At 46.8% G+C, this 27,467-nt stretch overlaps 1 protein-coding gene across 4 annotated transcripts in view; it reads left to right on the top strand.

The window, feature by feature from the left end:
- LOC118969742 (uncharacterized) overlaps window positions 1-27,467 on the top strand; it is a 203,064-nt gene that overhangs the window by 135,620 nt on the left and 39,977 nt on the right. For 3 of the 4 annotated variants that reach the window (XM_073230051.1, XM_073230053.1, XM_073230052.1), the window contains 3 exons: window positions 1,019-1,087; window positions 7,091-7,209; window positions 26,625-26,700. In XM_073230051.1, coding sequence (XP_073086152.1) covers window positions 1,019-1,087; window positions 7,091-7,209; window positions 26,625-26,700 — 264 coding nt within the window. Of the gene's footprint in view, window positions 1-1,018; window positions 1,088-1,826; window positions 1,916-7,090; window positions 7,210-26,624; window positions 26,701-27,467 lie in introns of all 4 variants that reach the window. The other variant, XM_073230054.1, reaches the window with a different exon arrangement.

The following is a 27,467-nucleotide window of genomic DNA, read 5'->3' as shown; positions in this document are numbered from 1 at the left end:
GTGCTTTCTTCTGATCTTCCTGACAAAAAAATTCTCTTTTCAGCTCTGTGTCTATTCAGCTTTCTAACCTGTGCAAATATATATGGTAATTTCAGGGACTATATTTTTCATTGCTAGGCACTCTAATTCTTTTTTTAGTGCTTTTCCTCTTTGCATAGTGTCTTGTGTTTTCATTTCCAACTTTTATATTTTAATCATTCTAAATATATTTACTTCTAGCAGACTGTTATCTTCAGCTCTGTGGGTTAAATCCTATCGTTAGTTGTGCCTGCTGACTATTGAACATGATGGGTAAACTGTTCCCTTGTATAATACATAATTTTGAATTGTGAGCTCATTTCAAGGGCTTTTACTGTGGGAATCCTATAAGGGCTTGACTGGGGGTAGATCCTCTCAGAGCCATTTCTCATTTGGGCATTTGGGATCCATCCAAGGTAAGGCAAATTTAAACTCCAAGGGCAGCTGTAGTGCAGACTTCTGGTTATACATTCTCAGTGGATGCTTTTAGCCCCTACCCAGAACCCAGAGTCCAGACCCAGACTACCATGCTTCTCTGTCAGCTACGTGTCCTGTGGGCATATTGCTTCCTGGTCTACCTGTCCTTAAAGCTGCGGAGTCATGGAGCGCTGACTCTGCAGGGGGCTCTCAGTGGCACTTTGCTGCTTATGTGAGTGAGCCCAAGGCCTCTTTTCCTGGTGCTTCTTGGGGATGAACACCCCTGCTTTACTGAAACCAAAGGCTTTTCCCAGGGTAATCGAGGTATCAGTTTCATGCATTCTCTTCTTGTTTTCAGCTTCTTTGTTTCTGGTCTCAAAGGATTTCCCTTCTTTCTTGTTAGCTCTGCCATTTATTTAAAAGGAGTCTGATTACATTTTACTTGGTGTGTTGACATGTCCTAGCAGGAGTGGGGTTCAAGTTATAGAATCTGCCTCTTTGTGAAAACTGAAAGCCCCCCTTTCATCGTATTTACATCATGAAATGTTGGGTTTTGCATAATGTACAATATTTCCATTTTTAGGTAAACTCAGATGCCTCCGATTGATTAGAAATAGATGTTTTTTCAGTTGCTTCACATGGCATGGTAAAGGTAAGGTGTTTCAAAATAATATGCTCTTCCTGACTTTATTGCTACTCTCACCAGAATGCATATCTTTCCTACAACCTTTTTCTCATTGTGCATATATGGAACAGAAACAGCTAAGCTCCAGAAGTGGAATAGATTAGATTCTGGATAATCTTGTTCTGTAAATTACAGTGGGGATATCTGCTTGCCTGAGAACCTCATTCTCACTATCAAGGCAATTCAGAAACCAAATAGTCATCAGGCAGCTTGCAAAAATATAAACAAGGAAAAGGAAATCCTTGGAGAGCAAGTGTGGCTTGGCACAGAATAGATGCTCAAGAAATATCTCAGGAACAGACTGAACCACCCCTACCCCAGTGCAGGGCATACACACTTTCCTGGTGACCTGGAACCAGATAGGACCTCTCTTCCCTGAATAGCCCCCAGAGAAAAAAATTCTTACATCTTTTCCCCCCCTTTCAGATCTTCCCCGTGAACTATACCCAATTCCCATAATCAGAAACTGCAAATTGGCCCACAGAAGGTTTTTTAAAAAATTGGGGCATTTAAAAATATTTCAGTTTTGGGAAACTTCACATCAAGATCCAAAGTTTTAGCCCCTCTGGAAGGATTGGAATATGTGGCAGTTAAGGGCCCACACTCCCACCGGGGAACAGCTAGACCTTGGAGGCAGAACTCGCTCTCCAAGGTCTCAACAGTCCCCTCCGCCATTGTGAACTTACACCTGGCCTGCTTCACACAGGTATGCTGCCTGACCTCCGTAGGCATGGGCTTGTGGCCCTGGAGTTCCAGCATTCCATGGGGCTGGCTATCAATCAGTTCCTGAAGGTTGTAAGTTCTTTCACTAGTTTCCTGCCCTGTGACACATTCTGTGCATGGAAGTTATACTTGGGTTTTCCCCAGAACAACATCTGCAAACACATACAAAACACGTTTAAGGCGAGTTATTGCAACAGATACGACTTGTTGATTCTTGCTAGTTTCATGTTCCAAAGGGGCTTCTTTTGCTAAATTAGGGACACTTTTATATACTGACAACTCCCCAATTTTTATAAGGGATTTAGAGGCTCCAGGCTCATAAAGCATTCTGTTAAGAAGTCATGAGGTAAGCTGAAACCCATTTTATTTCATAGATGAGCCATGGTAATGATCAATAACTATTCACAGCTAGCCTTTATTGAGTACTTACTGTGCCAAGTGCTAGACTAAGTAATCCTATTCAGGCCTCACACAGCCTTAGGAATTTGTACTTCTAATACCCATTTCACGAATGATGAAACTGAGGCACAGAAAGCTTGGAAGCAAAGGAACCAGAATTCAAACCTAGACAATCCACCTTCTTAACCACCTCAGCTGCCTCTATGCAGAAATCCCCTTGTGAGTGTCACGAATTTCACAATCATTGCCTGAAGTCTCACACCAACCCAGAGGCCTCATATAGCAACCTGGTCACACACAAGAATCACCTGAGGGACGTTTAAAGCATACACATGCATGAGAAAAATACAGTAATGGTTAACATTTGGGGAATTTAGTTAAGGGTAAGTGGGAAATCTCTGCATTACTCTTGCAGTGTTTCTATATGTCAGAAATTATATCAAAATAGAAAATCAAAAGAAAAAATGCATTAGAAGAATTTTAGTTGACCTGGAGTGATTTCTACAGGAATTGTTGATAGCAAGAAGTGTTAACACAAAGCGTTAACAACAGATAAGTGTCTGTGATATGATCCAATCTGTATAAAGCAAATGATGACAAATGCATATATACACTTGTACCTATGTCCTTACAGGAGGATGGAATAAAATAAGTAGGATACATTAAAAAACATTGGAGCTCAGTTCCCAGAGATTCTCTTTTAATTGGGCCTGGGTATGGGTGTGTCTTGCCAATGGGTTCAGCCCCGGGCAAGTCCACTATGGATTCAATGTGACCAAAGAAAATTGACAGCAGAACGCTCTTTGGGGTGAAAGGGTTATACCCAACTTTATTTCCAGGTGCAGGTCAGTCACTAGAATCCCATTCACTCAGAGCTAGTCTGCATGCAGCAAGCCGGTCTCGGCCTCTGTCCTCGGCACTGCTACCACTCCAGCCTCTGCTCTGCTGCAGCCTTGCAACCCTGCTACCATGTCGTGCACAGAGCCCTGGGTGGAGTTCTTTATATAGAGTCAACAGCCATGTATTGCCCACAGGTGTGCAGTGAGCTAGTCAGTGAGGGCCAAGTGAGAATTCTGGCCACAGAAACTCGCATTTTATCCACAGGGTGCCTTCTTTTAAAGTTCCTTAGATCAGGGATCTTAAATTTGGTGCATGTTAAAATCATCTGGAAAGCTTTAAAAAGTCCTGATGCCCAGACCAGAGTTCAGACCAATTAAATTAGGTTCCCTGGTAGTAAATCCCAGGTGTGGCTGTTTTAAAATTCCCCCAGGGGATTTCATTTGCCAAGTGTAAGGACCAGGCAGGGCCTTCTGTGCAGCCAGGGCTGAGAATCACTTCTGGGAGGGAAGGAGACTCAGGTGTGAATTTCAGTCATGGGAACAGGCCGTGAGTTAGGAACCCCTGAAGAAACAGACGCTGGCCCAGACATCAAAGAGCCTGCCATTAGTCACAGAACTCCGAGATGGTGGTGGGCAATGTGACTCACCTTCCCCCTGGAGAAGGAGGGTGTTGGGAGCTGTTCTGGGAAATCTTCATTGCCTCCCAGTCTCTCCTTTCCAAGATCATAGGGGTTGAAATCCCTCTAGTAGAGATTCAGTCCTTGAGTTCCTCCTCCTAGGAGCTATTAAAAAATAAATTAAAAAAGCAAATACTGCTGGGAGGAGTTGCATATTAATCATATCTTGATGTCTGCCCAGTGAATGCTGGGTGTTTGAAGTGAGTAAAAAGTTAGAAGGATGCTCTAAAAGGGTGAAAAATACAATGTTGGGGGTATAAACCAGATCTTGTCATTTTCCTTCTCAAAATCCCTCCAATCCCAGGACTCGCTCCAGGCCTTATTAAAAATGCCACATGTCATCCCACATTTGGGCCTTTCCTGCCTCTTGGAACACTTTCCCAGATTCCCTCTCTGGGTGGTTTGGAAGGGCCTGCTTCTCAGTCCTGAGGTCAATTTAGACCCAAAGGCTAAGGAGGCAGGAAGTGTGCTTTCCCAAACACTGCTAAAGCCGGAGGCTTGGGGTATTTACGTTCAGGTGTGTCGCAGGAAAGCTGAACAAACTATCTTTTGGGCTAAGGCACAGGGTTCCTTCTAGGAGGGCCTGAGGGTGTTAGAAGGGAGACCTCAGGCATGGGAGTCAAAACCAGAGTTGGAGTTCTTCTGCCACTTTCCACATTAAAATGAGGGTTAGCTTGGCAACCCCCTTCTCAAGGCTGTGGTAAGTAGATACAATACATGTAAAATGCCTAGGTTGTACACAGTAGGCCCTCAGCAATGTCAGTGGGACAGCATGCCAACATTATAGGCTTGCAGCGTTTACTGTGGAACCATGGCTAGAATGAATCTTGACCTAGTCTCCACTTTTTAAAATGTTATTTCATTGTGGCAAGACGTTTAACATGATATCTACCCTCTTAACAAATTTTAAAGTTTGAACCCAATACAACATTGTTAATTATAAGCACAAAAGTACAGCAGATCTCTAGCACTTACTCATCTTATATAATTGAGGCTTCCTGCCCATCCATTAGCAACTCCCCTGCTCCCAGCAATCACCACTCTACTCTTTAATTCTATGAGTTTGACTATTTTAGATAGTGTTTCATGTAAGTGGAATCATGCAGTATTTGTCCTGTGACTGGCTTATTTTACTTAGCATAATGACCTCAAGGTTTATCCGTATGGTGCATATTGCAGGATTTCCTTCATTTTTAAGGCAGAATAATATCCTATTGTATGTTCCACATTTTCATTACCCATTCATCTTTCATGGACATTTAGGTTGTTCCCACGTCTTGGCTACTGTGAACAGTGCTGCAATGAATCAACTTCTGTTGATAAGTTTTATTGAGTGGTGATTTACTATATGCTTTAGTACTTTTAAGTGCTTTACATATATTAGTGCAGATGAAAGTCAGGCACTCCTATGAAATCTTTCCTCATTTATAGATGAGGAAACCAAGGCCCAGTGAGTCCCGTCCAAGGCCATATAGTTAGTAAGTTAAAAATTGGAGTTTGAACCCAGGCAATCAGGCTCTATAAGCAGTGATCTTAATCACTATAATATGGGTAGTATTAAAAATCATAATTATGATAATGATTGTGGGTAAACTGTGTCAAGCACTGTTATTGGTGAGGATGAGACCTAGGCATCCAAATGACCCTGGGGACAGGACCCAGCAGGCTTGCCCAATAAATCAGTTAATTCAAGGAGTAACACTCCTCATGATTTTGGGGAGACGGATGGAGATAGGGGGTTGTGATAAAGAGTTGGTTAGAGTGGCCCAGGGAAAATTATCTTCTGCAGCTGTGTTATGCAGCTCTGATTCATGATTTTCAAAGCCAGAACTTTTCCAACACTGAGTCTGACACAAGTCTACAGCATTTGCATATGGTTTCTTTTGTGTCCCCCACCACTCCCCACCATTAATTCTCCCCTGTTGTTTTGTGCTTTGAACGGTCAGCTCAAGGTCACCGAGAACAGCCCAGAGCTAGGTGCTTACGTTCCAAGGTCTTTTAAAAGCCGCTTATTTGATTCCCCTCATCCTTGTCTATTTGAGTCTAATCTAAATAAGGGATCCTGACTGCAGTTACGTGGTGCAGCTGTGAAAATGAACCATCAGCCCTCAAATCAACTTGGGCACACCCGCTCTCCTTCCAGGTGAACCCTCCCAACAGAGCTCTCTGCAGTTATACCAACACCCAGTGCCATCGATGGGCCTGAAAAATATCGTCTGTCATGGGCAATGTCCACAAATTGAAAAACAGTATACACAAGTTCTAATGCTATTTATTTTGCGATGGCAAATCAATCCACTTTCCCAGCATCCTGCAACTTTATTGAATTCGGCATCCCGCTGCAGGATACGCCCTCGAACCCTCGTAATTACATGTTTGGCTGTTTGCAATCGTGACTGGCTCTGCAATCCTCATATGAACGGGCCTCTTTCCAGAAGGCTGCGGTGCCAACAGTGGTTTGCTGTCCTCGTGAGCGCTCACTATATGCTGGGCCCTGCGCAAGTCCCCGGGGAGCGGCAGGGTCTCCTTCCCTCCGAGGCGCGCAGCCATTGTGGGGTGGACGCTCTCCTGGCCGCGTGCTGACACGCCCTCTCCGCGCCTCAACGCGCGGCCGGGAAGCAAGGAGCGCCCAGTGCGTGCTCCAGGGAGGAGGAGGTTCCGCGGGGGCGGGATCCTTGCCGCACCGCCCGCAGGCTGCTCTCGGCCGCCGGCGCCCCGTGCCTCCCGGGCACGCACTCCCCGCCCCGTCCGCGTGCACCGTTCTCCTTGCCGCGAGCGCGCGCCCTCCCCGCGCCCCCGCGGCTCACGCTCCGCTACGAGCGCGCGTGCGCCCCTCCGAACATCCCCGGGAGCCGAGCCAGAGCGAGCGCCGGGCCCGGGCGCGCTGGAGTGAAAAGGAGGCGGCGGCCGCAGGTGCGAGCGACAGATTCGGGCACCGCGAGCAGACACGCTCTGCTGTCGGCGAATTTTTTTAATTTCCAAAAAAAATTACTGATTTAGAAAATCCTACATTTTTAAATGGCGCTGGCCCTGGGTCAGCGGGCGGTTTTCTCTGCTTCAAGATGGGCTTTGCCTTTTCCGTCGTGAGCACCAGCGGTGGCTTGATTGTCAGTTTTCTCCGGGTATTTTTAAGGCCAGAAGTCGAGCGCTGCATGTAGGCGAATCACCCTGCAGAGCAGTGAGGCTTTTAAAATAATAATTATTATTTTGGGTAGAGAAGAGTCAGTCTTGTAATTTTGTCTTCTTGGTGGAAGAGGCTGCGAGCCTCTAGGAGGTGGGTCGCCCGGGGTTGAATTTCCTCCCGGGGTGAGTGAGCCCGGTCCCGTTCACAGCCCAGGCGGCCCCCAGTGTGTGTCCGCTCCTTGCCGACGCTGGGAAAATGGAGGCTGTGATTGAGAAGGAATGCAGCGCGCTTGGAGGCCTCTTCCAGACCATCATCAGCGACATGAAGGTAGGACGCTGGGGGTGCGGCTACGGCGGTGGCCGCCGCGCACTGACCTCGCCGCGGTGCTTCTCCTCTGCCCCGGGCCAACCTCCCGGCCCTTGCCTGCGCGGTGGGCGCCAGCCACCTGCGGGAGCGCTTCGGGCCAGGTGTCACCTGCTCACCTAGGGTACCGCTCCGAGCTTTGCAGGGTCACCTGGACGGGCGGTTTATCTGGGAGTGTCCGATGCCCCCTGCCCTCTCCCCAACTCATTGTCCCAGGGGGGGTGGCACCGTTTCGTTTCACTGGGGGCTCAGGGCCCCGGCTCCAAGTTTTCCATTGTCTGTCGTTGAACGGAGTGTCTGCGACCTGTGGAGGCTGGATGCCTGGGCGGACACCTGATTCCCCCGGGTATAGGGTGGGTGCGTCTGGCCTGACGGTGGGGAGGGATTTGGGGACTCTGCCGTGCGGCAGGAAGGATCACCCCCGCCCCGGCTTGGGAGACTGGGAGAGGCCTCCCTCTCTCTCTCCTGGACTTTCAGGTCCACCTGGGGGAGGGGATCTGAGCAAATTAGGTATTAATTAGGCTGTTCCAAAGCTGGAAAGGGTGTGCATGCCTTCCCTCAGTCCTCCCCGGGGGGCACGAAGCAGAAGTTCCCAGAGCAGCCTTGCAGAGGCCTCTCCTTCCCCTGTCTGAGCCTCAGCCTGAAGGCAAGATTGGGGTCCCCTCAGCTACTGTATCCCCAACCTACCCACCCAACACACACACACTCCAGGTTTTCTCTGGGAAGGACTGTGGAGATTGTGTTGAGGGTGTGCGCGCGGGGGCGTGTGGGGGTGGGAAGGGGAAGGGGGTGGGGAACAACACCCTGGCTTTTCCCGGTAAAGGGTGGGCCTGGGGATAACCTGATCCTTGGATGTGGATTTTTCTGGTGCATAGAAGTAGACCAGGGTTCTGTGTTGTTCATCCAAAGGAACTATAACCAGCCGCGCGAGCTGGCTGGAGGTGGGAGTTGGGGGTGGTGGGGGCGGGGGGGTGGTTTCATGTGTATTTAGGGAGCTTCTCTTTGGCTCCAGCCCAGCTCCAGTTTGCTTCAGCAGATCCGGGGAGGTGGTGTTTAATTAAAAGCTCAGCTTCCAAAACGAGTGGGCAGGTCTGGAAAGCTGTGCAGCCAGTGGGTGTGGACAGCCCCTCTTCAGCCGCTGCCTGGGCGCCTGAAGGAGCTTTTGTCTGAAGTGTAGGGTCTGGAAAGGGTTCGGCCGCGGAGATGGACTTTGGGAAGGAATGCTCAGCTGTCACGGGCTGCTTGCCCCTTTTTAGAACCAACTGCCACCTCCCCAGGGTGAATTTTCCAAGGTGCCTCCGTCCGGTTTTGTCCATTTTGAAATCCTCCTACAGACCCTGTGCCTTTTGTCAGAAATTGACATTCGTGTAGCATTATTTTCAGGGCAGACCCTGATTGCCCAGGAATGCCTCTAATCCAGCCACTTGGAATTAGATGGATTATTCCCTGCTCAAAGACAGCCCCTCTCATTCCTTTGCCCCCAATCCACATTGAATTACTGAAGTGCTCTTTTGAGACAAAGATTGGTGTCCCCTCTTTGGCCTTTGGGTGTTTGTTGTTAAATCTGACATGCTTCATAATCAAATAAGATTTGGTTTGAGGCATATGTGTATTCTGATCATCAGGGAAAGGATTTGAAATGGATTGGTAAAGCTGTTTGTGTTTTGGGGAGGACAGAAATGGATGTTTCCAGTCCCTCAGAAGTAACAGGGACCCAGTGAACTAGCTCTGTCCACTGCAGTCCCAGTGTTCACATCTAGAGTTTTTGTTCCTTAATTTAACATCCAGGCTGGGTTCTTCCTATTTATGGGTTCGAAGCCAAATCTCTTCAGAAGGTAACCTGCCACATGGTGGTCCCCTCCTGCTTTCCACCTGCAGTCCTTTGGCTGCCCCGCAGCACTCGGTGGCCTGGGGTTTTGTGGGTGCTAAGGTGGCATGCTTTCACCCCCAAAAGACTTACTTAGTGCCCTGTCAATGCTGGATCTATAGTTTGTGGTTCCCTGAGTTCTTTCTCTGAGTTCAATTTGGTAGGGTTTGTTCATCCTGTGGAAAGGCATTTATATTAAAGGTTGATGATTTTGTTTTAGTAGCCGAAGATTTTAAAAGCAAGGCAGAGGGCAAGACTACAACAGGCCTTGGGGTCTTTTTGTGGTTCGAACTTAAGACTTCTGGAGAGGAGAGAGGGAAAGAGGTTGTGTGTGTCTGATTTCCAAGATGATGTATGCATAAGACGGTCGCTGAATATTTTCTTAGAATTTTCTTCTTAAAAGAGTTCTTCGTGGGTTAGATGGCAGTGACATTTTAAGAAGGTATTTCAAAATTCGGCCATGTAGGATAAGCAGTATATAGTACGCATATGCATGAAGTTGCCAGCAATAAAAGTCAGTTTTTACTCTCTGAAATTAGCTGACTTTCTAAGGATCTGTTTATTCTCTTTTCTGTTGTCTTTGAACTCCCATGATGGGTTTATGGTACCTTTAGTCTCCTTTCTGTTTGTTTTGAAGGACAAGTGTAAAAGTTGGAAACCCATTTGGAATGCCATCTTGAGAACATTTTTAGATTATTTTCTCAGAAGTTGTTGGAGTGGGGTGAGGAAAGGTTAAGGAAAACTTTTTTGGGTGAGCATTTGATTCTCCAAAATGCACAGCAGCACAGGAAGGGAGTCAATTTCCTCTTTGGAGGGAAAAAAAAAGAAAACAACAGAAAATGGAGTAATTCCAAGGCTAGCACCATCCATCTTCTAAAATTAGAGAACCTGGAGACATTGAGAAGTTTGAGAGGATTCTTTCCGCTTTCTTCTAGTGATCCTTCATCCAGCTAAGTCCCCGGCTGTCAGGGTGTGCGTTTTGTCCTTTTCAGGGGGAAGGGTGCGGAAGAAACCCTCACTTTTCTTCTACTGGAGTCCAACAGCAGCTGCTCAATAGCTTATTGATTCCTTGAGGGGAGGAAACCTTGTGTTTTTCCCCTTTCTTCCACCTTACTGTGGTGGTGGTCACTAATGAATGGTGGTGTGCAAAATCGCTTAGCGGCTGCCTTTCTGCCCATCCACATAAATCAAGTCGTCTGGTGTGAGCTGGCCCCAAAGGAGAGGAGAGATGAGATTCATGAGGCTGGAGGCACAGTCCCATGGCCAGTTTGTCTAGGGAAACAGTAATAAGCTTGGAAGTTACTGTGTGGAAGGCCAGTTGACTGACTTCTGATGTTCAGGCAGTGTTGACCACATTGTGGCGGTTCTGGAATCTTCTTGGAGTTTCTATCCAAGTTCTGGGAAAGATGGGCTACATACTGCAGATTTGTGCCATCCCTTTTTTTAATAATTGAGAGACGATTGACTTAACTATCAATTTCAGGTGTTCCACAATGATTTGATGTTTATTTTTTTAAGTCATTATTTAAGTAATTGAACCAGCATAGAATTTAGGGATGTTTGGGGAGTTTTAAGAACAGGAAACTCTGGCCACACTTGAGGGCAGAGCTCACTCAGTGGATGTCTTTTTTTTTAATAATTAGTTTTAAAAAAAAGTTGGATGTGAAAATCAGGTATTTTCCTCAGCCTTGTTACTCAAAAATCAGCATGTCAGGAGCTGAATTGGGCTCCATGCAGACAGAACTTTGGATTAGGTTGAGAGTGTGTCCAGGGTTATATAATGTGACTTGAGGGGCGGGGGTGAGAAACACCTAACCACACCTTGAATTCTCCACCCCACATCTCACTTTAGACAGGGGTGTCCTGTTACTGGCACCTGTGCTGGCCAGAATATAGGGGCCTTGTTCGTTTTCTCTCCACTGCCCCCCACCTCTGTTGCCACTAGTACTCTCTCTTAAGTTGTGCCTAAAATTAGAATGGCTGAAGGGACTTCTTGAATTTCATGGAAATCTTTTTGTGGTTCGAAGGCACGTCATATTTTCCCTCACTTATCATAAGATCAAGAATATGGGTAGTGGGTCCAGCGCTGGATAATGATTTCAGGGTTGGCTTTTTTCCCCTGCTGCTTTGGCTCTGGAGTTCCTATCGGACAAAGGGTTATTTCCTTGGTGTTTATTGAGAGCCTGCTATGTGGGCCTTGCTGGGCTGCGAGGAGCCAGACATCCACAGGGTCGGCCCTCAGAGCGCTGATTGTTCTGAGGCCATAAGGAGGTAGCAGTAAATGCCCTGTGGTGGCCCCAGAAGAAGGGCTGTTGTCCTGCCTGGGAAAGGGCATCAGTCGTTGCAGGACTTCTTTGACTCTTCAAAAGAATGTTTTCTCTTGGAAGATAGTGAAAAGGCAGCCAAGGCCTCTGCCAGTGGTCAGGTGCTCCGAGGGAGGCAGGCCCCTCTGTAAATGGTTACTCACAAAGGCCGCACAAGCAGAGCCCTTGTGAAGTACAAACAGGGCCCCACGTTAGCTTTTCTCTTAGCAAATGGCTGTGTTTGCCCAACGATTACAGCTTCCTCAGTTTGGGCCTGTGGGAGGAGGAGGTGAAGATGTCACCAGGTCGGCAGCGGGGAACTGCCCGGAATGAGTGTTCAGCAATTTGGGGCCTCTTCTATGGAGATCAGTCTTTTTGGGGTTGTTTTGCTTAGGTACCAATCTTGTCTAGGTTTGACAAAGGCAAAAATGAATCGTTTTTTTGGTCTTGGCATAAGTGTTTCTGTGGGAAATCACTTACACATCATATTTAACCAAATTGTTTGGAACTTGATTCTGTGAACCTTTGTTTTGAAATTCTGCAGTTAGTAATGTCCCAAAGGGAGGGAGAAGGTCACGGTTTGCTGAGGGGGATGAGCTGAGTTTGAATTTTGCCTGGCTCAACTATCACTCAAGTCTTAGGTATGAAAGTAGCATGTACTTGTAATTCTGTAGTATTAATTGAGCATTAGCAACATTGCAAATAGTGAGCTTGATGCTATTTTAGCAAGCAAAGATGCAGAATTCCCAGTTAAATCTGAATGTCAGAGCAACGGTGGACAGTTTTTTGGTGTGAGTATGTCCCATGCATACTCTGACTTCTCAGCTGCTGACCTCTTGGCCTTTGAAGTCTTCTTTTCCATCTTGAGGGTAGGAAATAGTAAAAAGCTAAAATGGCATCTACCAATTTGGCTAGCTCCTTCAAGCTTAAAATGCTTGGAGGGTGAAAAGGTTGAAACTATTGATCTGTTAGATGCTTTATCTAGAATTTTCATCTAGGCTTTTTCCATCTTCCCAGGGATGGGTCAGAGCTGGCAAAAGTCCTTCTGTAGTCAAGACCATTGAGATGTTCAAATCGGGTATGGAAAAAATGAGATCAGTTCGAGTTTGCCATTACTTCTCGGAACTGCCTTCAGGACACTTTCCCCTAAACCCACACCTCTACAAAACAAATACCTCTCCCTGAACCAAAAAAGAGCCAAAGGACAGATTTAGCCATCTAGGACATCAGACAAGTATCTGGGGCTCCTTAAAGGGAACTGACTGATGCCTTAAGCAGGTTAACTCAGGTTTGCAGATCGTACTGCTGATATGGCCTTATTAAAATGGCAAACCAGAGAGACAAACGGGGTGAATGAATTGGTGCAGCATTGAGGAAGCGTTTTGTATTTGATGGCTGAGATTGTCCCTTGAATTGGAGAGTGTGGAAGGTTTCATCTGCGAATATGCTACGTGTGTGCACACACACAACCCCCAAAAGCAAACCTAAAACCCACTCATCATAGATTCCAGAGCAGCCCATCCATTGTCAGCGTTTCTCACCTCTTAGCCCAGGGATGGCCTTAGCACAGGGCTGTGTTGTCTCTGCTCCTTCTGAATTGAAGATGCTTTGGTGTGTCACCTGGTACATAGTAGGTGTTCATTGCGTGTGGTGTACAGGGGGCAGGAGGGGACTTGGTGAGAACCTGCTCTGTGCCGGGCATTGTGCTGAGTGCTTGGTGTGCGTGGTTTCATGTCATCCTCACATCAACCCCTTCACAGATGAGAAAACTGAGGCTTGGAGGGAGTCAATAGCTTGTCTCTAAGGCCAGAGCGAGGAAGACTGGCATTCAGAACTCGGCCAATTGATCTAGCGCCGGAGCTCTTTAGACAGGGAGCTGTGTATTTATTCCTAGAAGACGGCATTTTTTCACTTGCCTGAGTCTTAGAGGAGGCTCAGCAAAGGAATCCGGGGCTCATGTTGGTGCCTGTAGCCCAGAGCCAGCCTGGAGGCGTGAGCTTGAGCTGAGCTGCGCTGAGGACTGCTGTGGGATGGGCAGCTTCCGTCTTGCTGTCACTTTCGTAGAAGTCGTTTAATTTATGCTGTATCATCACATCATGGCTTCTTCCCCTCCTCCTCCCACTCAACCAATCTTTAACACACAGCCTGGCATTCTCCTTCCTCTCTTTCTCCTGGGTGTGCAGAAGAGAAAGAAGCCTTTGGACCAGGCCTCTCTGGTCACCCTTGGCCTTGTCTCATCCTCATGTCTAAGTCCGGGGAGCCTATGGGTCCCTCAGGCTGGGCAACTGCCATCCCGACAGCACCACCCCTAATTATGTGAATCAAGTTCACCCGAAGTTCAGTGACTCCTCAAAGAGAACTCCCTACCTTGAACTCATTTTTGTGTCCAGCTCTGGAACTCTCTTGGAAAAGAGCTTTCTGTGTTTAATTATGTCTCCGTAGCCCTCCAGTTTGGGTTGAGTCAGTAGAGCCATTACAAGTGTGTTTGGAGAAGCTGATGGTATCGCCAGAAAAACTCCTTCCTGTGCTGATACTTGGCCATGCTTTCCGAGTGGTTTTTCTTTACCTGTCTAGTTTAAGTGGGTGAAAAAGGAAAACAGTTGAGTGCCTTTTGAGCTCTGTGTCTTTTTATTTGCATTCTTTCCCTTGAAGAATGTGGACAGCAGTAAAAGTATTAGCTTGCTGAGCATTGGGGGTCTCCTGAGTCCTGGAGTGGGGACAGCAGGTTTTGCCTGGGACTCCCTTCCCTGTCACCTCCCACATGACAGGGGACTCCAGGGGACTCGGGGTGTGGGTCTGGCCAAAGGAGAAGGTTCTGGGCAGGTGTGCCCCCTTTTGGTGGAACAGGCATGGTCATAGGAACGATGTATTGATTCCCAGGGAGCTGTAAGACTGATGCAGCGACCCTGTTGCCCAGAGGTTCTGATTCAGTGCTTCTGGGGTAGATCTTGGGTTTTAGAGTTTTTAAAAGCACCCCCAGGAAACTCTAATATGTAGCCAAGTATGAGAACCACTGAGCTATACACAATTTCAGCACCCTCAAAAGTGTTTTCTCAACCTTACCTAAGTCTGAGTAAAAGCATCTTTAGATGGCTGCACAACAGTGTGAGTATATTTGAACCATACACTTGAAATGGTCAAGATGGTAAATTTAATGTTAGGCCATTGCTCCTAAATCCCTCCTGTAGAAATTCTGGGTTTACTGCTGACCTTGGAGTCAAAGAGATCTGGTTTTAAATCCTGTGGGCAAGTTCCTTAATCTCTGAGCCTCATTTTCCTCCTCTGCAGAATAGGTCTAAGGAAGTACCCAGCCTTTAGATTTCTGTGAGCATTCTGAGAGGAGAGAGTGCTCTTGAAGGGCTTCACACACTGTGTGGCATACACACACTCAAATTAGGTGCGCTTATTCTGTCTTGTAGATTTGGGACTGAAGTATCCCAAAGTCTTCAAATCAGTGTAGTAACGATCTCCTCCACATCTTAGGGGAAATACTACCCACCCTTTACCAAGTTGTATTTAGAGTTCACAGTGAAGTTGCAGGACATGGAGGAGTTCTTTTTTTTTTTTTTCTTTCCTTGCCAAGTAAATTACTCCTGAGTTCATTATAACCTCATCTGGCTCTACTGGGCTTATTTGTATTCTCTGTTTGCAAACCCACAGTGTATATGGGGAAGGCAGGACAGCGGGCCTGGCTGAGGTTCTCAGGTCATTTAATTGGATGCTTAAAGTCCTTGAGAGATGTTTACACCAGGGTAAGTGTAGCGGAATTGCTTTGCAAGGGCCATCCTTTCCTACATTGAGTCTCCCTTTATCTGGAGTGGCCACTAAGAAAAGTGGCCTTGTTTGCGTGTAGCCTGCCCCATAGCAACAGCTTCATATTGAGCTCCTGTCCTTTCCTAAGACTTGGCCATGTTTGGGTTCTGCCCACCTGCTGAATGTGGCCCACCTGCCTTGGCCTTCAAGGACCCTTATGACTTGGCCTAGTGCTCCAACCTGGATTCCCCAGCTTCTTTGAAGACATCCTGTGTTCCTTATTCTTGCTGCTTGTCCTGCTTGGAGGATCCTCTCTGCCATTGTTGCCTCTTGAAATCTTATTTTTCACAAAGTTACCTCACATCTGGTTCCCCTCTTTCCACCAAGCCAGCTGCCTTTAGGCATATTTCACACTCTGTGTCCATTCTACTTAGTATTTATTATATTCTACCTTAAGTGGTTACACTTGGGCTTTAAAATATAAATGGGAGGAAGAATACTTCCCTTTTAAGTCATTGAGGATTAAATGAGAAAGTACATGTAAAGGTCTTAGCATGAAATAAATGCCAAATAAAATGCTGTGTATCTGAGCTCCCCTGGTAATTTCTAGCAGAGTACCCTGCTGAGAGTAGCATTTAGATGTTTCAGAAAATCTAAGAAACCTATTCTTTCATAATGCAGTGGAAATGAGTGAAATGCATTCCGACTTTCAGCATATAAATAGAGCATGGTACACATACTCTCCAAAGAAGATGGAGTGCCTGCCATGTGCCAGGCCTTGCTGGGTGATGGAGACATACCCATGAACGAGACAGACTCATCCCTTGCCCTGAAGTTGTTTCATCTAGAAGAGAAACAGACAAATAATTAGAAATCACTCTTATCAGTGCCACGATAGCTGTTGCCCAAGGGCTTTTGAGGGGGTCTTAGGGTTGGGGTGCTCTGATTCTTATTTGGAGCCAGGACAGAGTCGAGGGGGTCTTTTGGTACAGGTGGCACCCAAGCTGGGCAGCTAACTCCTATTTAACAAGCATTTATACGGCAAAACCAGGCACTATTCTAATGCTATACAAATAGTCTCTTAATCCTCCCGACAAGCCAGTGAGTGAGGTAGTATTATAACTCCCTTTTTACAAAGGGGGAGACTAAGGTGCAGGGAGATTAAGCCAGTTGCCCATGTCATACAACTATTGAGAGGTACAGCTGGGACTGGAACCCCAGCAGTACAGCTCCAGAGTCTGTGCTCTCGTCCACCATGGTGGACTATCTCTTACTGTGGCATTTTAGGATTTTCTTTTTAAGATTCTGCAGTGGGTGTACTTCACTGATTTCTTTTGATTGTTCTGTCTATACCTTAAGGACTGAGTGTGAACCAGATAAAGCATAAAAATCTAGGCTCTTTGAGCTGTTTCAAGAAACTCAGGGGCCTGTCTGTTGAAGAGGAGTTTGACTCAGCCAACCACAGGAAATTATCAGACACTTGACTCACCTGGTGGGTGCTTCTAATTTGTTAGCAGAGGGAAGTCTATGTGGAGAGCAGGCAGGGGGTAAGACCTAAGGCTCTGACTCAGCTGTCCAAGGTGACAACCACAAGACACTTTGTTTTTTCTGGAGAAACCCCCTCTGTCAGGGTCCCCCAGTAAATGGCTCTGCACTCCACATGACTAATGCAAAACAGAAAGGAGGGGGAGTAGTAAGAGGCTGGAAATGCTTTGAGATTAGTTTCCAGGGAGACCTCAATTTCATATGGGAGGCCTGGCTTGCTTGAGCAGGTCTTGTCTCCTGCAGCTGAGCACCAGCCATTAAGGAAGTCTTTGAGTTTGGTTTAATGGTCACCCTTTGTTTTGAAGTGATTGTTTACTGAACCTTCAAAGCCAGCTCTCCAGCAGGATGTGATCTCGGCCTGGATAATTGGATGAGGCACCCCAATAGGAAGCAAGTAGAGGGGAGCAGAGCCAGGAGTATCTAGCTGGTGGCCAAGTCTTTGGCTTCTGAGCACTTGGAGGCTCCAGGCGCCGCAAGCTGGTGCTGGAGGGACTGAGACCGCCTTGCAGCCAGAAGTAGACCTGGAGAGGAGTCCCTTGGAACCTGGCCTCTTTGATGTTGTGCTGATCTTAATTAGGGGCACCCTAATTAAGTTGCTGAGGACAAAGCTTTTTACTAAAAAAAAAAAAAATGAGCAAATGTTTTCAGAGCATCTCACAAGGGATTCTTAAAGATTATGCAAGTAATACAAAGTTAATGGAAGGAAAACTAAGAAACCTGGGTGAAATAAAAAATAAGTCGCCCGTAACCCCTTGATTACACAATGGGTTGTGTACACACATTTTAGACAAAGGTTCATGTCATCTATGCTATACCAGAAGTTTCTTTTCACTTAGCATTTCACTCATGCTGCCTTTCTGTGCGTGTAATTATAAGCCAGGTCCGTTTTAATGGTTGTGTGGTGTTCCTTTGTTCTGTGCATCTATGGGTCATTCATTTAGTTGACAAATATTTGAGGATCTGTATGCCAGGCTCCGTTTTAAGTGCTTGGGATACAGCAGTAAATTAAATGGACACAAATCTCTGCCCTCCTGGAACTTACATTCTAATGGGGTGGGGCCAAACTCAGTAAGTCAGTCTCTTGTATATGAGAAGGTTCATGTGCAAAGGGGAAAAATCAGGGGCAGTACTGCTGTTTTTAAGTAGGGCATTTAGGGAAGGCCTCACAGAAAGGTGACATTTTAGCAACAGCTTATGAAGTGTGTGGATTTCAGAGGAAGATTGTTCCAGGCAAGGGAAGAGCATGTGCAAAGGCCCTGAGGTGGGGAGCTAGTTCCATAATGATTCGTGTTTAGGCTGTGTCCAGTTTTCACTAATTATAAGCAACACTGCAACGAATATATCCTTGTAGCTAGACCATGATTTACACTGATGGTTTCCCCTGATGGATTTATCCTGAGTGAAAGATACATACTTATGGCATTTGAATCCCACTGCCTTTCAGAAAGCATGTATCAGTTCACATGCCAGCATGTGAGCGCTCATCACCAGAGATTACTTCTAAAGGAGCTACACTTGAACATCAGGCCACAGTGTCCACAGTGTCAGAGGGACAGGGCATTGGTCTAGTGTGGTGATCCTCAAATCTTGCTGTATGTGATTTTACCAAGCAGAGATTGAGTGTCCCCTGGGAGTGTGTTAAATGCAGATGCCTCACCCCATCCCCAGAGATTTGCTTGTGTAGATCTGGGGTGGGGCTCAGGCATGTGTAATGTGAGCAGACATTTCCTGGTGGGTCTCTGCTAGGTGGTGCAGGGGCTATACCATGAATTGGTAGAAGTGGGGGTGGCTCTGGGACCACCCTGAGCCATCAGGCCCCTCCTCTGCAGATCATGAAGTGAGTAGGATCTCCCTGCTCCCCGCACCCCCGTTGTAGATTACTCCTGCAATGAATGTGTTCCAGGAGAACAGAAGGACTCCTGTACCTAAACGCAGCATGGTCTTCTATACTTCCTTTCCTTTGCTAATTCTGTTTTGTTTGTGGGGAGTGCTTCCTCTGTTCCTTCTTTCCTTTCTTATTGCCAGGAAAATTCTCATTTATCTTTTAGGACAGAGGTGAGGCATCATGCTCCTCTGGAAGCCTGCACCAACCCCACTTCCTAGTACTTTATGTTTGAAGTGTGGTTCCCTTCAAAGGCTTTGGGATTGGTGGCTTACACATTAGTGTTCTTGTTAGCCAGAGTCCAACACTGGGGCTCCTCATCTCCATGTGGCCTATGCCTGTGGGATGCCAGTGCATAGTAGGTGCTCATTAAATGTCTGAGGGTGGCCGGCATTGTATGTTAACTCTTTAAAACAGCAGTTGCCAGCTTTTATTGACTTCTAAGTGCTAGTCATCCTTCTAAGCACTTGTATTATTTCACTTAACTCTCCTCACCCTCCTCTGAGGTGGGAACTACCACGGCATCATTTACAGATGAAGACAGGCCAGCACTGGGTGACTAACTTAGCTTATGTGGTGGGTAGATCTGAAGTTGGGCAGTTCTGAGTCGAGAGCCATGCTCTTAACCACTAGACCACACTGGTCTTTTCAGACTCTGGAATATGGTAGCCTGTTGGGGTCTCCACTCCAGGCAAGAAGGACACTCAGTGGAAAGACACTAAGGATAGAGTAGTGACTATAGGAATGACAAGCTCAGTTATCTTCCTTTTTGGTGATGCCTGCCTGGGTGTCTCCTAGCAGCCCGGGGTGGGATTGGGGCGTCGTGGAGGAGGCACTGTTGGCGGAAGGTGGCAGAGCATGAAGTGTGCAGTGTGGTGAGGCCATTGCTCGCCAGGGTGGTCTGGCAGGTTGATCACACTGTCCCTGTCTGGGCGAGTTTACAATGTAAAAGTGAGTCCAGGATGAATGCAGGGGTGCTCATTTAGGAGAGCACAAGCCCAGGCCCACACATGGTCCCCGTTAGGGTCACGGGTGCGAGTGCTTCTGTTGAGGATGTTGGAGAGTGTACCCCTAAGGGGAACTGACTCCTAAAATGCAGAAGCAGTCTTGGAGTTGGGTGCAGGCAAGTCCGAGAGGGCACTTGCGGGAGAGAAGTAGGTGGGTGTGGGTGTGCAGATGTGAAGTAACGGTAACACTACTTCATTAACACTCTCATAGCGTATGCAGGGCACCAAGTATTTTGCTTAGGTTCATTATCTCATGTGGACATTTCTATTCAGGGATAAACAAATGGGACCGAAGCCTTGGACTCTATATAGTGGGACAAAGGCTAGAGGGGGTAGGTACATATTTACTTTTCAGGGGAGGCTTAAATGTACACAAACATTTCTTACTGGCACTTGGGTAAGAGCAGCCCGCCCCTGAGTTAGGTGTTGAGATACTGAGTTCCCAAGTTTCCAGTTGTGGAGAAGCAGTAAGTTTTAGATAAACACGTGGAACAATTAAATAAAAAAAAAAAAGGACAAATTTTGGAGTAGTTGATGAAATAAACTGGGTGTGAGGTCAGACTCTTCCCTGACCGGAGGCAAATTCCTTAACCCTTCTCTGCCCTGCTTTCCTGTGGAAAAAGGAAAGTGTTAAATGCCGGTTCTGCCAACTGCCCTCCTGGAGTTGTTGTCAAAGCCTGTTGTACTCCCTGAGGTACTATGCCAGTGTGGGAGGGTGTTCTTAATAGTGACTGGGAAATAGATTTGGACTCCTCGATCACTCTCTGAAACAATAAAGGAAATAGGGCAATAAAAATGGGGGGTGGCAGATGAATTTGGGGAATGAAAGAGGAGAGAGGAGGGATTTCATTTTCAAAACAATGTAGGACAGGATCAACACGCCAATTTTGTAAAAGTGAAAAACTAGAACGAGACATCTAGTTGCAGTTGTAGAACGTCCCAAGGAGGCCTGGAGTGACTTTGTCACATGATGGATGACGCTGTCCCTTTGACCCTTCTGCGATGTTGGAGATATTCTCTCTCTGCACTGTCCATTACTGTAGCCACTGGCCAGGTGTGGCTATTGAGCACTTAAGTGAGGAAATGAATTTTTAATTTCATATAATTGCAATTAATTTAAATCTGCATAAGTCCATGTAGCCAGAGGCTCAGTATAGACAAAGAAATTATTCTTGGTAGAAAACTTAAAAAAAAAAAAACAATATTAATTTGAAGATATAGTTGACATATTTGTTTGGTTCTTTTTTTATTTCAAGTGGAGACCTACCCATATGTCAAAAAAACAGACTTTCTGGGCATGGACCCTGGTAGCACAGGAGGAAGAAGCAGCTTGATGTCCTTTTCTTAATGAGGGTGTTACAGATGGAGCAGTTCGCTGGAGGAGGATAGAGGGAGGGGGAGAGGAAAGGGAGCATCCTTTGTGGTGCAATCTTCCTTTTGATAAGCATATTCATTGCTGGTGAGCTTGGGCAAGTGGGTGAGGGTGGGCGTGCATGGAAGCAACCATTGATTATCCCTAAGGCTGTCATGCACTTGATGGGCAGGGATAATTAGTGGATTAGGCAAGCCCCAATCAGGGAATAAAAGCTCAGGAATGGTTTTTATGATGGATGGGCTTACACAGTGCCTTTCATCTAAGGATCTTGGGAGCGCTTCATCTTGCAGTATGGGATGAGGAAGGGTGGTTTTTGGGACGGAGCTGTGACAGACATTCACAGGCTCTGTCCTTCATCCTGCACATGTCTTCTAGAATCCTCAGATTCCTGCTTGATGCTTGAAGAAGCAAGCAGTCCAGACACATTCCTGTGTAGGTCAGTAGCTTCCCCTTGAAGCTCTGCTTTTCATTTCTCTGATGTCTAGGCTCACCTAGGGGTATGGGCTCTTCTCCTGCTTACCCTCATGAGGTTCCTACAGCTTTGGGAGGGACATGGTGGGAGCAACCGACTGTAGAGATGCTGCAGACAGGCTCTCCAATGTCCTGGCAGAAGCAGATCAATTCTAGTGTCCACAGTAAACCTGAAGATGTGATAAAATTACCCATAATCATAACTACTAATGACAGCAACTGGGAACATACCTAGTGCATTTCTATCAGACCTTTTCTGCACAAAGGGCTTTTCTATTGTGTTTCATGTTTTCTTTTCCACGTGGTTGAGGATCCCGACCATTTCTAGGTTGACATTACAGCAACCCTGGGGCATTTAGCATTTGTAATGAGGGTTGTATGCTGCGGGGTGGGGTGGGGGAGGGCCCTTGCACTCCACTCTACTTGGGCTCCGACAGGACCCAAGTATAAAGCAGGACCCAGTCTGCCCTCTGAACAGCTTTCTGCAGCCCTGACGCTGGGCCAGGCGGCTGGGTCTGTTCATCTTGCTGCTTGTACTTCGCAGAATCAGGGTAGCCCTTGGGCCACAAAGCCTGGCTGGTCTGGGATCAAATTTCAGCCTAGAGCACTACTGATGCAGCATCGTGCAACCTCTGTGGTCCTCAGCTGTGAGATAATAGCATCTGCCTGCTGCTGTGGACCAGCAGCCTCAGCATCACTCAGATTAGGTGTGTGGCATCCAGGCTCCACCTGCAACCGAAGGAGTCAGACCTGCATTTTTGCAAGATCCCCAGGGGATGGATATGTAAGGTAGAGAAATGCCGATACATATACTTGGCACTGAGCAACTGTTTAGAAAAATATGCTCAGTGATGATGGTGACAGTGATGCTGGCCAAGGTAAAAGGGGCTCGGGATCTTACCTGTCCAGTCGCTCAACCAAGACCTGGGTTCTCATCAGTCCTCACCACTGGTGAGCCAGCCGCTGTCTGGTACCTTTGGGCAGGACAGGGGCCTGTGAGCTAGAACCCAGCTCCCTGAGGCCTGTCCCCCACTGACCCCTATTTTATTCTCAGCTAGGCCAAGTTCCTCTTCCTCATGAGTGTCGTCTTTAGTTCTTTGGCTCCTCTCAAATTGCCCCTTCTCTGACCACAGCTCCCTGCAATCCGGGTTCCCGGTGTGGCAGCATGGGTGTCTGATTCCCTCCCCTGTCCCTGAAGTTCCGCTGTCCCAGGGGGCTGGGCTGGGAGAGGCAGTTGCTGCATTATTTATGGGGCACCGTTATCCAGCCGTGTTGATGGGTTACAGTTTTTCTCCCTGTGTGGGGCCATCCTGGACCTCTGTGTGACACAGAACAAAATAAAGCAAAACAGAACCCTGAGCAAGATAGGCCAGGGGCTGAGTCCTGCTGCCGGCCCTTGGCAAGTGGCCTGCCTGCCTCCTGGCTGCAGAGAAAGTGGAGGAAGGAGAAGAGGGACCCAGGTGTGGTTCCCAGAGCTCAGCCTTGAGGGTGGGGAGGGGAAGCTGACTCACATATTTGTCTATGTGACTACTGGGCTTTTGGGGAATTGATGTAGATTAGATGAGTCTTTTTTTTCTCAGAAGTAGGAAAATGACTTCGTTCTCCTCCCCCCTCCTCAAGGGACCAGGCTGCTGTGTGGTATGTGACTTGTTAGCCAGGTTCTCTTGTCACCTGACTGGTTTGAGACTTAAGTCACTGTCTATCTGAATGAAGGCTGCCCCCATCTTCCTCTGTTGTCCCTTTTGTGGTCGGACTCTGGACCTTGCCTTTGAAGGCTGCTCATGGTCACCTTGCCTGCCAGCCCGTCTCCTGCATCTCCCCAGCGTAAATGCACCCGCCAGCATTCCTTGCAGAGAGCTCACGTGTGTGCACTCTACTTCCCTGTCTTTGTTCCTGTTACTGGAAATGATCTTCCTGCCTGTCTCCCTTTCTTCTGTCCTGGAACCCATCGTTTAGTAGGGGAGACTTGGGTTCATAGTCAATTGCATGAGGTGAGGGTAGCAGTTGATTTGAAAGCATTAGAGAATGCTCTGGAAGAAGTGACGTTTGAGCTGGGTGGCAGTAGCTGAGTATGAGTTCTCAAGATTGTTGAATCTGCCTGCAAGTTAGAACAGCCATGGTGGGTGGCAGGTGAGGGGTGCACTTGGCAGAACCTGGGTGCTTGGCGGGAATCTTATTTCCTTTGGCTTTGGCCTGTCTGAAAAGTTGTAAAACCTTCGTGTGTTCTCTGGTGAGGTCCACAGTGGGGTCTGCGTTGGGCCTGTGCCAGGGCTCTGGGCTGCATTCTTAGGGATTTTCTCAAAGGTGACCAGAGCCCATCCAGACAGGGAGCCTCAGGAGAGACCTTTCTGGGACTTCTTGGTGGGTGGTGAGATTAAAAAATAATGGATTCTATTGGAATTGTTTTCTGAAAGGGTTTTCAGAGCATAAGGTGGCATCTTGGTCAGCAGTTTCCTTTGAAATCTGAGTGTGCTCTCCTTGCTAAGCCTAACAGTCAGGAAAACCCAGGGTTTTTCTGTTACCTTTTAATCTTTCTACAAGTGCCTTCTCCCTCCTTTCCCTCTTCCTCCAAGCTTTTGAGTTTCTGTAGTAAAATGACTTTTCAGGTGGGTAGAAACTTTTTTCTTTGAAAGAAACTAGGAAAAAAATCTGGAACAACCCAACACTACCTTGTCTTTAAATTTTAATGACATTTACTCACTTAAAAAATTTTAGCAAGGAGGTTTTCATCTTCTGTTCTTAGAAGTTCATTTTTTAAAAGAATCCATTAAATTATATATTGCCTAAAACAGGTGGGCCTGACACGCCTTTGATAAACTGTCAAATACCATTAATCAGGAGAGGGCTGCTTTTGGCAGGCTCCTTCCGGCTGAGTGGCTGTGCATAAGTGGAGAGCTGTGTGCTGTACCCCTTGACTGGAGAGGGGACCCTCCTTTTGTTAATTTGGTAAAGACTGAAATGAGGTTCCAAGTGGGGAGGCGGATAAGTAGTTTTTGTAGAGTGGCTTGAGCCGTGGTTGCTTCCGGGCGCATTTGTCCGGGGTTGGAGTGCGCTGCCTGCCATTTACTTGGGAGCGTCGGGGGCCGTGTGTGACACTGCACACCCAGCTGTCTGGGTAACTGGCTAACTAATAGCGAGATGCACAGTGCATCTGTACACAGTTGGTTCTGTACTCGAGACTAAGAATGAGAGATTCCAGCCTGGGTGGATGGTAACCTCTCTGCCAACTGCATAGGTGAGATTACTGGGAGCTGCACACACTTGGATCAATTCTATCAAATGTTTATTGGACACTTAATGAGGCCCTGCACTCAGCACATTATGTCTGACCTTGTTTAATCCTCACACCGACCCTATGAGGTAGTGACCTATCCCCATGCAGAGGTCAAATGATTCGTCCAATGTCACATTGCAAACAGGAGAGCTACGATTCAGCCAGGGCACTGGACTCCTGCTTTTGTTCCTTATTCCTCCTTTACATTCCTCCAATGTTCAGTGATGTCAGTGTTCAGCAATGGTGATGGGATTATCTGTTTTTATTACTGATCATTATAAGCAATAGGCCCTGAGAGGTAAAGTGACTTCCTTCAATAGTACTGGCAGTACTGCCACCATTCTGGCATGTTCTCAATAAATGTGCATTACCTTTTTCTTAAGAAATATCATAGATCATCTTAGTGTCCTTCTCCAGGGGCTCCCTGGGTGGCAGGGAGGACCAAGCTCTCCTATCCTTTTCTGTGCAGATGAGAGATGCTGCAAGTTGGTGGTCAGTGTGTCTGAACGTCCTCAGGCTTTTCAAAAAGCTTCTCATGCTATTTTGCAGATCAGAAAGAGAAGTTGGTGGAGCTCTTGTACTCCTAACGATGCCAGCCAATGTCTGTCTAGTCAGAGACATCTTGTGGCCAGCTGGAAGACTCTGTTCTCAGCCCCTTTACCTCTCTAAGTATTTGGATGGAGAAGTGGAAGGGGGTGCTCATGCTTGGCCTTGATAAGAAAATGGTAGATACTGTAGGTCTTGTGATTGGGATTCCCTACAATGTCTTGATGAGCCTAGAAGAGTGGCCTGAGCTGTTGTAAGGTTTCATGCAACCTAAGGTTATGCTCTTGGGTTGAAGAAATCCCCCAGGGCACAAAGATGGGATGGAGGCCATGTGACTTAGCTGTATGGTGACAAGACCTGTACCTAAGTGTCAGTAGCTAAGGTGTAGCTGTCAAAGGATGTCTGGCAGGAGCCAGTCAGACAGGATCCCTCACTGGGTGCAGCTTAGTGTCTTGTGGGAGCAAAGTGCTGCTACGGGGAATCAGTCTCTAGACTGCAGTTGGGCCAAGCAGGTCTCAAATGCAGAATGGATGGGTGTGGTCTAGTGTTTGGATGGACTTTAGTGTTTGGATGGATTGTAAATTCATGGTCCTGTTGTTTCAGAACCTCTAATTTGATCTTAATTTTTTTTTATGCAGTGACTTTATTGTTTTCATAAAAATGATTCATGGCCTTTATTTAAAAAAAAAACAAACAACCCACAGCACACACAGAAAACTATGGCCATAGAGGAAAGTACAAACAACAAAGCAACACATTGGTCCAAGTCTTAGCTCCAGTAGCACATTTTAATATTCAGTAGACAGTTTTCCAGATACTGCTATGCATATTTTCACACAGACTTGATAGCTAGAGAAATGAAGAAATAGGCCCTTTGATAACATATTTACAAAATAAAATGTATTTAATTTTTACTTTTCATTTAATACAATTGAAGGTGAAGTAGTACTGAAGAAATTGTTGAAGTTCAGATAATTGTTTCTTTACTGAAAAGATCTTAAAACAGTGTCTCCAAAGGCCTCCAAAGCAGTGATCTTTACCTGGGGGTGGGGACGTTTGTGGCTGTCACAACAGTGGCACCTCTGAATGTTACTGGCTTCCTGTGAATAGAGGTTGGCTGATCATCCTACAGTATGCAGGACAGTCCCTCACAGAGAAGAATGATCTAGCCCAAAATGTCCAGAGTGGCAAGGTTGAGGAGGGTAAGAAAATAAAAAAAATGAAAAAAAACCACCTTAAAACCATTAGGAAGATGAAATCATTTTAACTCAGGTGCAGTTTTAGACCATTTTGCTTGGGCTTCTATAATGAAAGATGAGATGGCTCACTTCACTGTCGTTTCTCCTTCCTCAACAGAAAGATCCGGAGGTGGCATGTGTTTTTACCATGTCAGCAGCATACCACTTACAGTCCTGCAACCATCGCCCACCAGGTGTTTAGTCTTACTTCTGTATTGACATGCTCTGTGCCAAACAGCACTTCTGTTGCCATGGTTTCCCCCTTTCTGGGTTTGTTTTACATTGCCATTTGGTTGCTTGGCTGCTTGACCTAAATGTAAACTTGATGTGCATGTGTGGGGGTGTCAGACGCACTGTGGTTGCCCCAGTCAGAAGTGCACCTGCAGTTTTGAGTTTGTGTCTTTAGGAGAAGAGTAGAGAGACATGGTGGAGTGTCCGGGGACACAGTGGGTTGTGAAACAGGATCCCAGGTAGAAATGGGTTGGATCTGGGGAGCGAAAGAAGGAAAGCTGTGGATGAACATGCTAGTCATCCTTGGTTTCTTGAAAAGAGTTCTATGGCTGCATGGATATATAGAACAGGGTGACAGATGTAGCCTGCCATGGGAGGGTGATACGTTTCCTGTTCGCTGAAGTGTGCTAGGGAACCATCTATTGTCATGTTGTTTGTAGATGCTGCATTCAAGCCATCAGCTGAGTGTCTTTATTTAGGTAACTTCCCAACCTTGAGATTCTGCTAAGTCGAATAATGCTTCCTGATAGCCATCTGTCCTGGGGAGCCGTCCCAAACACTCTGCCCTTTGGGGTAAGGGTAAGAACAGCCACAGCCATGATCAGGTGGTTCAGGGTAGAGCCTTAAATGTTGTGCACATCTAGAATTTGGACCCACCATCTGTTGATGCAAAAAGTGGTACAACAGTGCATGTTAGATTCTGTCAAACTTGTTCTAGTCAGAGTCTGTA

The sequence above is a fragment of the Manis javanica genome, chromosome 2 (genome assembly GCF_040802235.1).
Source record: "Manis javanica isolate MJ-LG chromosome 2, MJ_LKY, whole genome shotgun sequence".
In the NCBI taxonomy this organism is placed as follows: domain Eukaryota; kingdom Metazoa; phylum Chordata; class Mammalia; order Pholidota; family Manidae; genus Manis; species Manis javanica.
This window is presented reverse-complemented; position numbering and strand designations above follow the sequence as displayed.